Source organism: Oscarella lobularis, chromosome 1 (assembly GCF_947507565.1).
Source record: "Oscarella lobularis chromosome 1, ooOscLobu1.1, whole genome shotgun sequence".
Lineage (NCBI taxonomy): Eukaryota > Metazoa > Porifera > Homoscleromorpha > Homosclerophorida > Oscarellidae > Oscarella > Oscarella lobularis.
This window is the reverse complement of record NC_089175.1, coordinates 6,664,586-6,681,947: the sequence shown is the minus strand read 5'-3', so window position 1 is coordinate 6,681,947 and position 17,362 is coordinate 6,664,586. Positions and strand designations below refer to the sequence as shown.

At 40.7% G+C, this 17,362-nt stretch overlaps 2 protein-coding genes and 1 long non-coding RNA gene across 6 annotated transcripts in view; 1 reads left to right on the top strand and 2 right to left on the bottom strand.

The window, feature by feature from the left end:
• The window catches only part of LOC136198148 (uncharacterized), a 63,222-nt gene that overhangs the window by 38,431 nt on the left and 7,429 nt on the right, over positions 1-17,362 (top strand). The window lies entirely within an intron of this gene.
• LOC136199839 (uncharacterized) lies at positions 8,952-10,971 on the bottom strand. Of its 3 annotated transcripts, none has more exons than XR_010673190.1 (8): positions 10,825-10,971; positions 10,635-10,772; positions 10,377-10,583; positions 10,109-10,325; positions 9,661-10,062; positions 9,546-9,604; positions 9,340-9,489; positions 8,952-9,161 (listed from the first exon to the last, which is right to left on the bottom strand). It is a non-coding gene; the product is annotated as an uncharacterized lncRNA (long non-coding RNA). The 3 variants fall into 3 exon arrangements; XR_010673189.1 differs by having other exon boundaries at positions 10,639-10,772; XR_010673191.1 differs by lacking the exon at positions 8,952-9,161 and adding an exon at positions 9,169-9,276 and having other exon boundaries at positions 10,639-10,772.
• On the bottom strand, positions 11,076-16,534 carry LOC136199818 (uncharacterized). Of its 2 annotated transcripts, XM_065990127.1 has the most exons (18): positions 16,466-16,534; positions 16,262-16,353; positions 16,105-16,194; positions 15,949-16,047; positions 15,795-15,893; positions 15,639-15,737; positions 15,487-15,585; positions 15,339-15,437; positions 15,189-15,287; positions 15,040-15,138; positions 14,894-14,992; positions 14,742-14,843; positions 14,594-14,692; positions 14,447-14,545; positions 14,271-14,396; positions 12,136-14,173; positions 11,664-12,077; positions 11,076-11,611 (listed from the first exon to the last, which is right to left on the bottom strand). In XM_065990127.1, exons 1-18 carry the CDS (start codon positions 16,503-16,505, stop codon positions 11,331-11,333), a joined length of 4,173 nt encoding a protein of 1,390 aa, XP_065846199.1. In that variant the 5' UTR covers positions 16,506-16,534; the 3' UTR covers positions 11,076-11,330. The 2 variants fall into 2 exon arrangements, with proteins under 2 accessions (XP_065846199.1, XP_065846200.1); XM_065990128.1 differs by lacking the exons at positions 16,105-16,194; positions 16,262-16,353; positions 16,466-16,534 and having other exon boundaries at positions 15,797-15,893; positions 15,949-15,984.

The following is a 17,362-nucleotide window of genomic DNA, read 5'->3' as shown; positions in this document are numbered from 1 at the left end:
AAACTTTGATTCTAAGAGCTTGAAGATAAAGTTGAGGGCCTAAACTTTGATTCTAAGGGCCTCAAGATAAAGTTGAGGGCCTAGACTTTGATTCTAAGGCCCTGAAGATAAAGTTGAAGGCCTAAACTTTGATTCTAAGGCCCTGAAGAGAAATTTGAAGGTCTAAACTTTGATTCTAACGGTCTGAAGTTAAAGTTCAGGGTCAAAACTCTGATTCAAAGGACCTGAAGATAAAGTTGAGGGCCTAGACTTTGATTCTAAGGATTTGAAGATAAAGTTGAGGGCCTAAACTCTGATTCTAAGGCCCTGAAGATAAATTTGAGGGTCTAAACTTTGATTCTAATGAGCTAAACATAAAGTTGAGGGAATAAACTTTGATTCTAAGGGCCTGAAGATAAAGTTGAGGGCCTAAACTCCGATTCTAAGGACCTGAAGATAAAGTTGAGAGACTAAACTTTGATTGTAATTGCCCGAAGATAAAGTTGAGGGCCTAAACTTTCATTCTAAGCGCAGGAAGATAAAGTTGAGGGCCTAAACTCTGATTCTAAGAGCCTGAAGATAAAGTTCATGGCCAAAACTCTGATTCTAAGGACCTGAAGATAAAGTTGAGGGCCAAAACTTTGATTCTAAGGCCCTGAAGATAAAGTTGAAGGCCAAATCTTTGATTCTAAGGCCCTGAAGAGAAATTTGAAGGCCCAAACTTTGACTCTAAGGGTCTGAAGTTAAAGTTCAGGGCCAAAACTCTGATTCTAAGGACCTGAAGATAAAGTTGAAGGTCTAAACTTTGATTCTAACGGTCTGAAGTTAAAGTTCAGAGTCAAAACTCTGATTCTAAGGACCTGAAGATAAAGTTGAGGGCCTAAACTCTGATTCTAAGGACCTGAAGATAAAGTTAAGGGCCTAAACTTTGATTCTAGGGACCTGATGATAAAGTTGAGGGCCTAAACTTTGATTCTAAGAGCCTGAAGATAAAGTTGAGGGCCTAAACTTTGATTCTAAGAGCCTGAAGATAAGTTGAGGGCCTAAACTTTTATTCTAAGAGCCTTAAAAATAAAGTTGAGGGCCTAGACTTTGATTCTAAGAGCCTGAAGATAAAGTTGAGGGCCTAAACTCTGATTCTAAGGCCCTGAAGATAAAGTTGAGGGCCTAGACTTTGATTCTAAGGCCCTGAAGATAAAGTTGAAGGCCTAAACTTTGATTCTAAGGCCCTGAAGAGAAATTTGAAGGCCCAAACTTTGATTCTAAGGGTCTGAAGTTAAAGTTCAGGGCCAAAACTCTGATTCTAAGAACCTGAAGATAAAATTGAAGGTCTAAACTTTGATTCTAACGGTCTGAAGTTAAAGTTCAGGGTCAGAACTCTGATTCTAAGGACCTGAAGATAAAGTTGAGGGCCTAAACTCTGATTCTAGGGACCTGAAGATAAAGTTGAGGGCCTAAACTTTGATTCTAAGGATTTGAAGATAAAGTTGAGGGCCTAAACTCTGATTCTAAGGCCCTGAAGATAAATTTGAGGGTCTAAACTTTGATTCTAATGAGCTAAACATAAAGTTGAGGGCCTAAACTTTGATTCTAAGGATTTGAAGATAAAGTTGAGGGCCTATACTTTGATTCTAACGGTCTGAAGTTAAAGTTCAGGGTCAAAACTCTGATTCTAAGGACCTGAAGATAAAGTTGAGGGCCTAAACTCTGATTCTAAGGACCTGAAGATAAAGTTGAGGGCCTAAACTTTGATTCTAAGGATTTGAAGATAAAGTTGAGGGCATAAACTTTGATTCTAAGGGCCTGAAGATAAAGTTGAGGGCCGAGACTTTGATTCTAAGGGCCTGAAGATAAAGTTGAGGGCCTAAACTCTGATTCTAAGGCCCTGAAGATAAAGTTGAGGGCCGAGACTTTGATTCTAAGGCCCTGAAGATAAAGTTGAAGGACTAAACTTTGATTCTAAGGCCTTGAAGAGAAATTTGAAGGCCCAAACTTTGATTCAAAGGGTCTGAAGTTAAAGTTCAGGGCCAAAACTCTGATTCTAAGAACCTGAAGATAAAGTTGAAGGTCTAAACTTTGATTCTAACGGTCTGAAGTTAAAGTTTAGGGTCAAAACTCTGATTCTAAGGACCTGAAGATAAAGTTGAGGGCCTAAAATCTAATTCTAAGGACTTGAAGATAAAGTTGAGGGCCTAAACTTTGATTCTAAAGATTTGAAGATGAAGTTCAGGGCCTAAATTTTGATTCTAGGGACCTGAAGATAAAGTTGAGGGCTTAAACTTTGATTCCAAGGACGTGAAGATAAGTTGAGGGCCTAAAAATTGATTCTAAGGCCCTGAAGATAAAGATGAGAGCCTAAACTTTGATTCTAAGGCCCTGAAGATAAAGTTGAGGGAATAAACTTCGATTTTAAGGTTCTGAAGATAAAGTTGAGGGCCTAGACTTTGATTCTAAGGACCTAAAGATAAAGTTGAGGGCCTAAACTCTGATTCCAAGGGTCTGAAGATAAAGTTGAGGGCCTAGACATTGATTCTAAGGCCCTGAAGATAAAGTTGAGGGCCTAGACTTTGATTCTAAGGCCATGAAGATAAAGTTGAAGGCCTAAACTTTGATTCTAAGGCCCTGAAGAGAAATTTGAAGGCCCAAACTTTGATTCTAAGGGTCTGAAGTTAAAGTTCAGAGCCAAAACGCTGATTCTAAGGACCTGAAGATAAAGTTGAGGGCCTAGACTTTGATTCTAAGGGCCTCAAGATAAAGTTGAGGGCCTAGACTTTGATTCTAAGGGCCTGAAGATAAAGTTGAGGGCCTAAACTCTCATTCTAAGGCCCTGAAGATAAAGTTGAGGGCCTAGACTTTGATTCTAAGGCCCTGAAGATAAAGTTGAAGGCCTAAACTTTGATTCTAAGGCCCTGAAGAGAAATTTGAAGGCCCAAACTTTGATTCTAAGGGTCTGAAGTTAAAGTTCAGGGCCAAAACTCTGATTCTAAGAACCTGAAGATAAAGTTGAAGGTCTAAACTTTGATTCTAACGGTCTGAAGTTAAAGTTCAGGGTCAAAACTCTGATTCTAAGGACCTGAAGGTAAAGTTGAGGGCCTAAACTCTGATTCTAAGGACCTGAAGATAAAGTTGAGGGCCTAAACTTTGATTCTAAGGATTTGAAGATAAAGTTGAGGGCCTAAACTCTGATTCTAAGGCCCTCAAGATGAATTTGAGGGTATAAACTTTGATTCTAATGAGCTAAACATAAAGTTGAGGGCATAAACTTTGATTCTAAGGGCCTGAAGATAAAGTTGAGGGCCTAAACTCCGATTCTAAGGACCTGAAGATAAAGTTGAAGGCCTAAACTTTGATTCTAAGGCCCTGAAGATAAAGTTGAAGGCCTAAACTTTGATTCTAAGGCCCTGAAGAGAAATTTGAAGGCCCAAACTTTGATTCTAAGGATCTGAAGTTAAAGTTCAGAGCCAAAACTCTGATTCTAAGGACCTGAAGATAAAGTTGAGGGCCTAGACTTTGATTCTAAGGACCTGAAGATAAAGTTGATAACCTAAACTTTGATTCTAAGAGCCTGAAGATAAAGTTGAGGGCCTAAACTCTGATTCTAAGGACCTGAAGATAAAGTTGAGGGCTTAAACTTTGATTCTAAGGATTTGAAGATAAAGTTGAGGGTCTAAACTTTGATTCTAACGGTCTGAAGTTAAAGTTGAGGGCTTAAACTTTGATTCTAAGGATTTGAAGATAAAGTTGAGGGCCTAAACTTTGATTCTAGGGACCTGAAGATAAAGTTGAGGGCCTAAACTTTGATTCCAAGGACCTGAAGATAAGTTGAGGGCCTAAAAATTGATTCTAAGGCCCTGAAGATAAAGTTGAGGGCATAAACTTCGATTCTAAGGCCCTGAAGATAAAGATGAGGGCCTAAACTTTGACTCTAAGGCCCTGAATATAAAGTTGAGGACATAAATTCGATTTTAAGGTTCTGAAGATAAAATGAGGGCCTAAACTTTGATTCTAAGGACCTAAAGATAAAGTTGAGGGCCTAAACTCTAATTCTAAGACCCTGAAGATAAAGTTGAGGGCTTAAACTTTGATTCTAAGGATTTGAAGATAAAGTTGAGGGTCTAAACTTTGATTCTAACGGTCTGAAGTTAAAGTTGAGGGCTTAAACTTTGATTCTAAGGATTTGAAGATAAAGTTGAGGGCCTAAACTTTGATTCTAGGGACCTGAAGATAAAGTTGAGGGCCTAAACTTTGATTCCAAGGATCTGAAGATAAGTTGAGGGCCTAAAAATTGATTCTAAGGCCCTGAAGATAAAGTTGAGGGCCTAAACTTTGATTCCAAGGACCTAAAGATAAAGTTGAGGGCCTAAACTTTGATTCTAAGGCCCTGAAGATAAAGTTGAGGGCCTAGACTTTGATTCTAAGGCCCTGAAGATAAAGTTGAAGGCCTAAACTTTGATTCTAAGGCCCTGAAGATAAAGATGAGGGCCTAAACTTTGACTCTAAGGCCCTGAATATAAAGTTGAGGACATAAATTCGATTTTAAGGTTCTGAAGATAAAATGAGGGCCTAAACTTTGATTCTAAGGACCTAAAGATAAAGTTGAGGGCCTAAACTCTAATTCTAAGACCCTGAAGATAAAGTTGAGGGCTTAAACTTTGATTCTAAGGATTTGAAGATAAAGTTGAGGGTCTAAACTTTGATTCTAACGGTCTGAAGTTAAAGTTGAGGGCTTAAACTTTGATTCTAAGGATTTGAAGATAAAGTTGAGGGCCTAAACTTTGATTCTAGGGACCTGAAGATAAAGTTGAGGGCCTAAACTTTGATTCCAAGGACCTGAAGATAAGTTGAGGGCCTAAAAATTGATTCTAAGGCCCTGAAGATAAAGTTGAGGGCATAAACTTCGATTCTAAGGCCCTGAAGATAAAGATGAGGGCCTAAACTTTGACTCTAAGGCCCTGAATATAAAGTTGAGGACATAAATTCGATTTTAAGGTTCTGAAGATAAAATGAGGGCCTAAACTTTGATTCTAAGGACCTAAAGATAAAGTTGAGGGCCTAAACTCTAATTCTAAGACCCTGAAGATAAAGTTGAAGGCCCAAACATTGATTCTAAGGGCCTGAAGATAAAGGTCAGGGCCAAAACTCTGATTCCAAGAACCTGAAGATAAAGTTGGGGGCCTAAACTTTGATTCTAAGGGCCTGAAGATAAAGTTGAGGGCCTAAACTTTGATTCTAAGGACCTGAAGATAAAGTTGAGAGACTAAACTTTCATTCTAAGGACCTGAAGATAAAGTTGAGGGCCTAAACTTTGATTCAAAGGATTTGAAGATAAAGTTGACCGCCTAAACTTTGATTCTAGGGACCTCAAGATAAAGTTGAGGGCCTAAACTTTGATTCTAAGGGCCTGAAGAAAAAGTTGAGGGCCTAAACTTTGATTCTAGGGACCTGAAGATAAAGTTGAGGGCCTAAACTTTGATTCCAAGGGCCTAAAGATAAAGTTGAGGGCCTAAACTTTGATTCTAAGGCCCTGAAGATAAAGTTGAGGGCCTAGACTTTGATTCTAAGGCCCTGAAGATAAAGTTGAAGGCCTAAACTTTGATTCTAAGGCCCTGAAGATAAAGATGAGGGCCTAAACTTTGACTCTAAGGCCCTGAATATAAAGTTGAGGACATAAATTCGATTTTAAGGTTCTGAAGATAAAATGAGGGCCTAAACTTTGATTCTAAGGACCTAAAGATAAAGTTGAGGGCCTAAACTCTAATTCTAAGACCCTGAAGATAAAGTTGAAGGCCCAAACATTGATTCTAAGGGCCTGAAGATAAAGGTCAGGGCCAAAACTCTGATTCCAAGAACCTGAAGATAAAGTTGAGGGCCTAAACTTTGATTATAAGGGCCTGAAGATAAAGTTGAGGGCCTAAACTTTGATTCTAAGGACCTGAAGATAAAGTTGAGAGACTAAACTTTCATTCTAAGGACCTGAAGATAAAGTTGAGGGCCTAAACTTTGATTCAAAGGATTTGAAGATAAAGTTGACCGCCTAAACTTTGATTCTAGGGACCTGAAGATAAAGTTGAGGGCCTAAACTTTGATTCTAAGGACCTGAAGATAAAGTTGAGAGACTAAACTTTCATTCTAAGGACCTGAAGATAAAGTTGAGGGCCTAAACTTTGATTCAAAGGATTTGAAGATAAAGTTGACCGCCTAAACTTTGATTCTAGGGACCTGAAGATAAAGTTGAGGGCCTAAACTTTGATTCTAAGGACCTGAAGATAAAGTTGAGAGACTAAACTTTCATTCTAAGGACCTGAAGATAAAGTTGAGGGCCTAAACTTTGATTCAAAGGATTTGAAGATAAAGTTGACCGCCTAAACTTTGATTCTAGGGACCTCAAGATAAAGTTGAGGGCCTAAACTTTGATTCTAAGGGCCTGAAGATAAAGTTGAGGGCCTAAACTTTGATTCTAGGGACCTGAAGATAAAGTTGAGGGCCTAAACTTTGATTCCAAGGACCTAAAGATAAAGTTGAGGGCCTAAACTTTGATTCTAAGGCCCTGAAGATAAAGTTGAGGGCCTAGACTTTGATTCTAAGGCCCTGAAGATAAAGTTGAAGGCCTAAACTTTGATTCTGAGGCCCTGAAGAGAAATTTGAAGGCCCAAACTTGGATTCTAAGGGTCTGAAGTTAAAGTTCAGGGCCAAAACTCTGATTCTAAGGACCTGAAGATAAAATTGAGGGCCTAGACTTTGATTCTAAGGACCTGAAGATAAAGTTGATGGCCTAAACTTTGATTCCGGCAAGCGGTGTACGTACTACGCCAGCAGGCGGTGTATATATTCCGGAAAGCGGTGTAAGTACTCCGCCAGCTGGCGGTGTAGATATTTTGGCAGGCGGTGTACGTACTCCGCGGGCGACGAACGCTCTAAACTGCTTCGTAACTATCTACTACTTACCTTTTGACGTCGCTCGGACCTTCGCATCGTCGAAAACGAGCCAGAAACCGTGTTTCTTCGAAACGAGACGCGCGCGCTAACATAAGCACGTGACCTCACCGGTTTAACATTGTGACGTCATAAATAAACTATTAACGATCGGAGTTTCACATTGCTACGCCTATAGAATGGCACGGCAACACGTACAGAGCTGTTTCGCGAATATTGGAAGAGGGACAATTTGTCCCCAGGACAAATTGTCCCAGGACAAATTGTCCCAGGACAAATTTTCAAAGGACAAATTGACCAAGGACAATTTGTCCCCAGGACAAATTGTCCCAGGATAAATTGTCCCCAGGACAAATTGTCCCTGGATAAATTGTCCCCAGAACAAATTGTCCCAGGACAAATTGTCTTTAGGACAAATTGTCCCCAGGACAAATTGTTCCAGGACAAATTGCCCCAGGAGAAATTGTCCCGAAGGACAAATTGTCCCAGGACAAATTCTCCCAAAAAGGTACATCGAAATTACACGGGGTTTGCCAACGGGTATCTCCTGTAATAAATTACAGCAAAATTACAGGGGGTTAGCCAACGGGACTCTAATGTAATAAATTACAGCAAACTTACACGGGCTAGCTAAGGCCCTGAAGATAAAGTTGAGAGCCTAAACTTTCATTCTAAGGACCTGAAGATAAAGTTGAGGGCCTAAACTTTGATTCTAACGGTCTGAAGTTAAAGTTCAGGGTCAAAACTCTGATTCTAAGGACATGAAGATAAAGTTGAGGGCTTAAACTCTGATTCTAAGGACCTGAAGATAAAGTTGAGGGCCTAAACTTTGATTCTAAGGATTTGAAGATAAAGTTGAGGGCCTAAACTCTGATTCTAAAGCCCTTAAGATAAATTTTAGGGTCTAAACTTTGATTCTAATGAGCTAAACATAAAGTTGAGGGCATAAACTTTGATTCTAAGGGCCTGAAGATAAAGTTGAGGGCCTAAACTCCGATTCTAAGGACCTGAAGATAAAGTTGAGGGCCTAAACTCTGATTCTAAGGCCCTGAAGATAAAGTTGAGGGCCTAGACTTTGATTCTAAGGCCCTGAAGATAAAGTTGAATGCCTAAACTTTGATTCTAAGGCCCTGAAGAGAAATTTGAAGGCCCAAACTTTGATTCTAAGGGTTTGAAGTTAAAGTTCAGGGCCAAAACTCTGATTCTAAGAACATGAAGATAAAGTTGAAGGTCTAAACTTTGATTCTAACGGTCTGAAGTTAAAGTTCAGAGTCAAAACTCTGATTCTAAGGACCTGAAGATAAAGTTGAGGGCCTAAACTCTGATTCTAAGGACCTGAAGATAAAGTTGAGGGCCTAAACTTTGATTCTAAGGACCTGAAGATAAAGTTGAGAGACTAAACTTTGATTCTAAGGACCTGAAGATAAAGTTGAGGGCCTAAACTTTGATTCTAAGGATTTGAAGATAAAGTTTAGGGCCTAAACTTTGATTCTAGGGACCTGAAGATAAAGTTGAGGGCCTAAACTTTGATTCTAAGGGCCTGAAGATAAAGTTGAGGGCCTAAACTTTGATTCTAGGGACCTGAAGATAAAGTTGAGGGCGTAAACTTTGATTCCAAGGACCTAAAGATAAAGTTGAGGGCCTAAACTTTGATTCTAAGAGCCTGAAGATAAAGTTGAGGGCCTAAACTTTGATTCTAAGGGCCTGAAGATAAAGTTGAGGGCCTAAACTCTGATTCTAAGGCGCTGAAGATAAATTTGAGGGTCTAAACTTTGATTCTAATGAGCTAAACATAAAGTTGAGGGCATAAACTTTGATTCTAAGGCCCTGAAGATAAAGTTGAACGCCTAAACTTTGATTCTAAGGGCCTGAAGGTAAAGTTGAGGGCCTAAACTCCGATTCTAAGGAAGCAATTTATGAATCAGTCACATGACTATATAATAATTGCAACCGCCACTCTGCGCTTTCAACGGAAACGTTGCAACCCCGCTCAATTAGGACATCTATGAATTCCGAGTGTCCATTGATAACGGCTCGAAGAAAAGGCGTGTATCCCCACTGATGCCAAAACGCGAGAAAATTATTCTCCATTTGCTAACAAATCAACACCTTATCCAAAGCTTCTATATCAGCTTCAGATGAACGTCAAAGCCCTCGCTGTACAAAGTTCGTTGCTTCTTTCCACTGCTCCGGATAGCGACGAATAAACTGTGATACGAAATTCTCCTCAGCTCTTTCGGACAAGAACTCTACAAAATCGAAAAAAACAACAGCGGTCAGATATCTCTCCTAAATCAGAGCACACTCTGGAGTGATTATTGCCTTGTAAATAGGCATTCACAAGTCCCAAAACAGAGAGCGACGCTTCTCGAGCGAATGAACAGTAGAGATGACTCAACGCGATTTGCGAAATTAATTAAAACAGACCTGCTTTTTCCACTGAAAAGCTCTTTGAGACGTATTCCATTCTCTACTAGACACTCTAGTAGCTAGATGCCCTCAAAAAAGCTTCTTTCTCCGCACGTGCAACGGTACTATCCGGGGCTTCAGCTTTGAGATGACTTGTTGCTTATTCATCTGCTTGCAATGAATATTGAAAAATAGAGAGAGAAATGACAACCCAACTATGTTACATGGGTGATTCTCTGATGATTCCACTTTCAAGACCATGAACGCAATCACTCATCTGATTCTTCCAGATTATAAAACTATTAATTTACCCAATAACAAATGCTAATAATTTTTTACCTTGATCAGATTTGTTTTGTCTCAACAATCCTTATGTTTGATAAGCAAAGAAATTACCTCACTGTACGCTTGCAGAAATTTAGAAACGTTCCACTTAAAAGTCTTCAGAACGACGAGAGCGATTTCTCAAGTGCACCCTGATCCACAACCAAAGAACGATCTATAAAACATTTCTGCATAACACAGACAATGAAGACTAAAAATAATTGATTTTATTTCAGTATCATTATCTTCATCTACTTCGAATCCACTCATATTGAAATCAGTTGTCTCAGTACCAGACGACATCTCACAATCTTCATCTATTAATACGTCATAGCATACTGCACAGATATTCTACCTCCTTCCTTTCTTTCCTTCTCTTTCTGGCTCTCCTGCAACTTGTCGCAGAGATACAAAATTCTTAATAAACGTAATCAATTATTACAATTATTTCTTTGTTACTTACCGCTCCAAAATTGGAGTGCAACTCCCAGGAAACCTAAGCGTGCGCTACGTCAAGTAGAGCCGCGGCTTTGACATAGAACGCGCCTGACTTCGTCTTCCGGGTTGTACTCAAAGTAATTATCCTCAAACAACTTGATGCTCCAGCGTCGTGTAGCCGCCTTCGCCAACATTTTTCATCATCATGGAGAGATTCGTTGGACTTTGAAATCACCAGAAGCCTACGTAGAAAATTAATTATTAGTCAATAATTATTTGATTAATTTTCTCACGTCTTCTTTGGGACTGGTTTGGCAAAACGCGTGAATTTTCAATAAGAAAAGAAGCCAATTCGTGAGATAGTGCAAAAAGATGCGTAATTTGCATAGCGATCGGGATTTCCTGATCCTTTTCCAATCAACGATTCTATTTCTTCAAGATGATTGGTGTGAATGAGCAGAAGCAGAAGCAGCATTGCGCAGAGAAGGAAATTGATAATTCTAAACATAAAGATCATTTATTGGTTCTGAAAATTATTTGATTATTGGTACTTGCTTCTTGCTGCTGTAATATGGCTTTTATTCGTCCTCAAAGAGACTGTACACCTCCAACTTATTCAGACGTAGGCTATACGCACCCTCTCCGTATCTACATCTTTAGGACCGGACTCACATAACGTGATGAAACAGCTAGAAAAAGCGTATTGCCAAGTGTCACGTACCCGCAACGAAGTCAACAAACTTTCATTTCCATCAGGTCCTCTCTTTGCGTGCAGCATCCACTGTGCGTGATCTTTTCTCGCTGCTCTTCAAGTTCGTAGAGATCGGCTTCGCACAGCAGATCGCCCGCCGATCAGATCTCCCAGAGAAAGATCTTCGATTTAGTCGATGCCGTTGAGGCTTGAGCCGCTAGCATTCTGCCGTCAACATGTCGTAAAGTCACGTGACTATTAGCATGCGCAATCGCATACGCAAACATACAAAAACGATGCACTGTTTATAATATCGGCCAATTATACAGGTCTAGACTACCCACTCGCACAAAACCCTAAAACAAATTACACTTAGGGTCACTTGAAGAAACTAAAAATATTTAGACAAAAAGAACAATATAACATAGCGGCCAGATATACAGAAACTGGCTTAGACAGCCTACTTCTTCGCTACAAACGAGAACAAGAACAATAAACATAGCAGCCAGTATACAAGGACCAAACCTAGACCACATACATATACCCCATGCACTATTTAGGAATTTTCTTTGTAAGCCGCTTCAATGTTATCTCTATGAACTTCGCACTTTTCGCAAGCTCGAATAAGAGCATCTACCGTTGCATTTCGACCGCATTTTGTAACCCAGTTCTCTATAACTATCATAGCCAGAACAAGATTCTCGTCAGACTTTTTTTTGCACTGCGGTATGTCAGTGGCATCTTGGCCCAAGTGAACAGCAAGCAGCTCCCATTTGGCTTTCAATAGCATCGCAACAATGCGAATAAGGCGAGTGTTGATTGCCTTAGGAAGTGCCTCTGCAAAAAACTGTAAAGCAATCAAGCGAAACGCACTCTACCTCTATCTTACCTTGAGAAAATAGTCTAGCACTGATGGGTTTGTGTTCAAACCAACAGTCAATATCCAACTCTTCTTGTCTTCTAGTGAGTGGCACATTGAATGGGTTAAAATAAACTTTGGGAATTTTCAGTGGTGGTTGTGATGAATAGTCACCATCCTCGTCGAAAATTACTGAAAGGTCTTTAGGATCAATGCCAAACTCCTCGTTCTTACGAGCGGCTTTCTTCGTTTGACAGCAGATGCTATACCTAAAACCCCTCATGCCTTGCATACAGACATTTTTCATTTGCTCGTGCAACTCGCTCTTAATTGAGGCCAAGAACTGTTCGCTTATCTTCTCTCGGTCCTCTTCATTAACGAAACGAATTGTCAGAGCTATCCATTTGCCTCGCTTGTGATACAACAACTCAACTTCCACTAATACTAATATTAATAAATAGTTAGAAAGATTAAAGTAGAAAACGCTGCTACCAGAACGTACCTTCCGCTGGCGTCTTGTCTTGAACAAGGAAGATGCATTGATGACGTGAAAGCCGAGGCTTCATCGGATACACTTTGAGAAAGCGTGTTATGAGACGAAAAAAGAGGCATTCCGGGACAAATTTTAGCTTTTTTGGGATGACGATGAGAGGAGCCGGAAGACCGCAACGACGTGACTCAACGTCTGAAGAAGTAAGACGTTCCAAATAAGTAAAAGGATACAGAAACGGCGCTTTGAGCATTGAAGGAACGTAATAATTCGTCTGTCCTTCAACAGGCGTGATGACGTCAAGGAGTTCTAGAAGTCGTACAATTAGCCTATTTTCGACTTCAACTCTTTCCATATCGGTGACTTTTAGGCCAGGACTCAAATCACTACAGTCGGCATCGCGCATTTGTTTTAAACGATACATCATCAAGTCATTAGTCATCACTCCTTTCTTTTTTAGAAAGTCCCACTGGGGCTCCATCAACGGACCTGGCTCTACCGCCGTCACAAAAGCTGATAGCGCTTTGATTACCCACATAGGTCTTGTAAAAACGACGTCTTTCAAATCTTCTACTTCCGGGTAATAGAGAATTACCCCGACGCTTGCAAGATATTTCAGGGCAACAAGGACTTCGTCGCGACTTGAAATATTGCAGATTGCCGGATGCTGAGCGAGCATCACTATTTCGTCTACTTTAGCCACAACAGTTTTCATGGCTGTGCTCCAACGGAACAGAAGAATTTCAAGGTAAACCCAAAATAGAGGCTGCTTTTTCGCTTTTTTCCTATACGTCGTCGTCATGCGATCGACTCGCTCTCGAATTTCTCTAACGCCTTTACACGGAGAACCTGAACCGGAGACGGAATTGTCTACTAGAAATATTCTCTTGAAGAAATGAGCCATTTCGCGAAAATCTTCGTCTTTCCTGGGTCTCGGTTTGACGATGTGTTTCTTGAAGTCGCTGTCGCTCAAAAGTTCTTCCAGTAACTTGCCTTGCTCCATCAGCCATTCTTTTACTGAGTCTGAATTAGGAAACTTCTCCTTGTTGTCCAAGACGTCTCGGTGGGTGCCAATTGCAAAGACGGGGGGAGGAGCCACTTCTTCGTCCTTACCCAGCCAATGGTCACCCATAGGCGTCTCTTCATGGGCGGCTGTGATTGAGCCAAACCAGTAGAGAGGAAAGTCTCCGTTTGTGCGAATCCAGCCTAATTCATTTGTTAGGTCTGTCACTTCGCCATCCGATGATCGATGAAACGACTGCGCTTTATCTGACAGCGACTTTGAGATGTCCGTTACAATCATGTAAATTGACATACAAAACGCTTTGCTGTCCGGCATGAGAGCCGAATGAGTGGCGAGATAAACTTCCTGTCCACCCAAATCCCAGATATCGCGAACGCCCAGGATTCTCTCACGAAGATCTTCTTCACTTGGTCTATTTGTGAGAAAAGTGTTGACTAACTGTAGCTGGCTAGCCGTGAGCGTTTTCGCTTCAATGCCAAACATTTTCAAATCCTCTGGCTGTGTTTCTACTGCTGGTGCTGGTTTCAGATAATTTAGTGCTGTGGAAGCATAGCTATGGTCACAGTGCCGCTCTGCTTTGTCTGCTTCTGCGTCGTCTGATTTGACGTTAGGGTCTCTTGAATCTAGAACAGGATGGGATGATTCAGAAGAGCCTTCTAGCCAGCTCTTCGACGTTAACTGCTGCCGATTCATGCGATAGACACCCTCCGCAATTAGCGAATCTAAGTGGTCCTTGCTGTCAGTGGCGATCCAACCGCTTGTCGCTGTGTGGGTCATTGTTACGGCTGCTCCTTCTGTGCTCGCCTTATTTTTTTCGAAGGGTCTGTTTAAAAGAGAATCGACAAAACACGACTTGCCAGTTCCGTCTTGACCGGCAACAACGGCACGACAACGATTCACTATTACCCAGCCGCGCTTAAGAGCCTCGTCGTAAATTTCTTGAGAACGGTCAGGCGGGTCAGCAGCTTCTTGGCAGGCTTCGTCGGAAGTGTTTTCAACTTCTTCGTCGGAAGAGGTGCCGCTGTCCTAAAAAGAAGTAAGGATCACAAGCAGAGGACCACTACAAATAATTCTCATAAAGCTGATCCACTTGCAATAAAAGCAATAGCTTATGGGAACACACCTCTGAGAGACTTTCTTCGTCTATGCCTTCTTCAACTGTAATTTGACTACCCAAAATCTGTTTAAGAGATGAAATGACGTTGCGTTTCTTTTTGAAGTGAGCTTCAAGAAGAGGGGTTCTACCAAACTATTTCCAACGTCAAAAGATAAAACTGAAAAGGGAAAAGAAAAGGCTACTTTATTTATTGCTTTTGTATTAGCTCCAGATGAAATAAGAAACTTAGCGATTTGAGCGTGACCCTTCTTACACGCAAAATGAAGTGAAGTATAGCCATCCTAAACATTCATAAATGATAATTCCCCGATTCTGTCACGTTGCAATACTTCATGTGGCTCATTGACATTGCACCCTATTTCAACAAGGCGTCTTACAATATTCAAATCACCGTTTTTGCTTGCAAGTGCCAGGGCTCCGTTACCACGCTAAATTTATTCTTTAATTATCAAACAACCGTTACATGCTAATACTTACGGTTGTTTTTGCGGCAATGTTGCAACCGCGTTGAAAAAGAACATTTGTCATTTCTAAATGTTCATGTAAAACGGCAAAAAGAAAAGGCGTGAAACCACCACGCTGATGTCCAACAGTGAGGAGACTATCCGCAATCACTAATAAATCAATACCTCATCGCAAGCTTCTATATCAGCTCCAGATGAAATCAGAAAATCGACTGTTTGAGCGTGTCCATTGTGGCACGCACAATGAAGTGAAGTAAAGCCTCCCTAAACATTGTTTAATAATTAAATAACCGGTACCTGTTATAACTAACGTTTTCTTTAGCAAAAACGTTGCAATGATGTTTAATAAGAACATCAATGACTTCTGAATGTCCATCTACAGCAGCCACAAGTAAAGGCGTTCTTCCACCCTGACGTCAAACCGTGAAATAATATTTTCTAAGGAGTAATTAATTATCACTATATCCAAAGCTTCTATATCTGCTCCAGATGATATCAGAAATTCAGCCGTTTTGGCGTGTCCTTCTTCGCACGCCAAATGAAGTGAAGTAGAGTCATTCTAAAGATTCATAAAGAACAAACGTCTTAGAATTCATTTCCTGTTTAGAACCTGATTAAGATCATCGACGCTCATTCCTATTTCCACCAGTCGTCTCACAATAGCCAAAAAACCCTTTGCACTCGCAATTCCTAGAGCTCCATCACCACTCTAGATTCCATGAAAGATTATGAAGTAAACTTTATTTATTACTCCTTACGATGTTTTTAACAGAAATGTTGCATTTATATTGAATAAGAACATCCATGACCTCCAATTGTCCGCAGAGAACAGCACGAAGAAAAGGGGTGTATCTCCACTGGTGTAAACCATGAGAAATTATTGTCCAATTGCTTATTAATAAATCAATACCATATCCAAGGCTTCTTTATTAGCTCCAGCTAAAATTAAAAATTCAGCAATTTTCGTGAGTCCATAGTTACACGCCCAATGAAGTGGAGTAAGGTCATTCTAAACACTAGCATATTAATGACAAATTTTTCACAATTCTTCAACTCTCAAAATTACACGATTAGTTTCATTTACACTAAATTCCATCCCAACAAGTTTTCTTGCGATATTCTCATTTCCGCTAAAAACTGCCACTGCAACAGCTCCATCACCATCCTGCAAGCCATTATGGATTGCTATATAGCCATAGCCATTACGTAGGATTACTTACGCTGTTTTTTGCAGAAATGTTGCAACCATGTTGTATAATAACGTCTATAATTTCGGATTGATCATTTTCAACGGCGCGAAGAAAAGGCGTCGATCCGCTCTGATGTGTCAAACCGTGGGATAACTTCTGCCAATTGCTAATAAATCAATACCGTACATTATTTAGAGCTTCTATATTAGCTCCAGCTGAAATCAGAAATTGTGCCATTTCAGCATTCATAGCAACATGAAGAGCTGTATGTCCGCCCTACATCAAAAGGAATCCCAATTAACTGTTATACACAGAAGCATTGGAACCGAAGCATTTATTGTACAATGTCCGTCGCTTCTTTCCACTTTTCTGGATAGCGGCAAATGAACTGTGATACGAAATTCGTATTTCCGTCTTTGATAGCAGAAAAAAACTCTACAAAAACAAAAAATACGTGTCATATCTTCATAAATCACAGTCAAGAACGGTGCATCTCGAGCAAATGAACGAACGAGATAACTAAACGCGATTCAAAAACGCAACAAACCTCTTTTTTCGATCGAAAAGCTCACCGAGACGTGCGTCATCGCGTTGGGAGAACTGTGAAAGAGATGCCTGTAATGCCCCGTATGTCCAGCGTTACATACTATCCGGGTCTCAAGGAACATATGAGCAGGAAGTGAAAACGTCGTTACTCCGCCGCTCACGAAAAATACTGCTCGTTCGTTGCAACTTCCCTGAAAGAAAGACAACTTCGCTGTGGTGAGACGCTAGAATACATTCCATAAGCAGTCACATGACTAGCTACTGCAAATGGTGTTTCAATCAGAAACAGCACAGTGACCACTACAGTTATTTAGAGACACGCCCAGACTGTCCTAGTAACATAAACAAGTGAAATCGCGAGGGATTTCATCTGATTTTGAGTTTGGGAGTGGAATGCACAATTTTTGATTGTGCAATAGGCCAGGCAAAACGCAGAGAAAACGACAATGAGATGGGGAACGCCACACGTGATGAACAGCAATTAAGGGAATTTAATTGATGACGTCGTTGCTCTTTCGTGCGACGCACGCTATGGCTTTCTTGCATGTCGGGCAGGGCAGGGTATTTTGGCATTTCGCTCGTCTCTGGCGTTGTGATTTCGTACAGAACGTATATCGTGCTGCTCCAATAGTATAAAAGCTTGCGATGACATCGGATGACGTGGACCTCTCCAAAAAGAAGCCGAAAACGACTGAGACGCCAATTCCATGGACCTGTTCTCTTCCGCGGTGAGGCACCTGTTTACTTAGGCGAAAAGAGTCGCTTGTGATTTTATCTAACTTCAGTTTCGCTTCGCGTCGCGCAAACGCGATTCTCGATCGCGTACTCTCGAAAGGGGCCTCTCAACGAGAAGTACTCGCAGCAGATCTTCATTTTTACGCATAGCTCGTCTGATGTA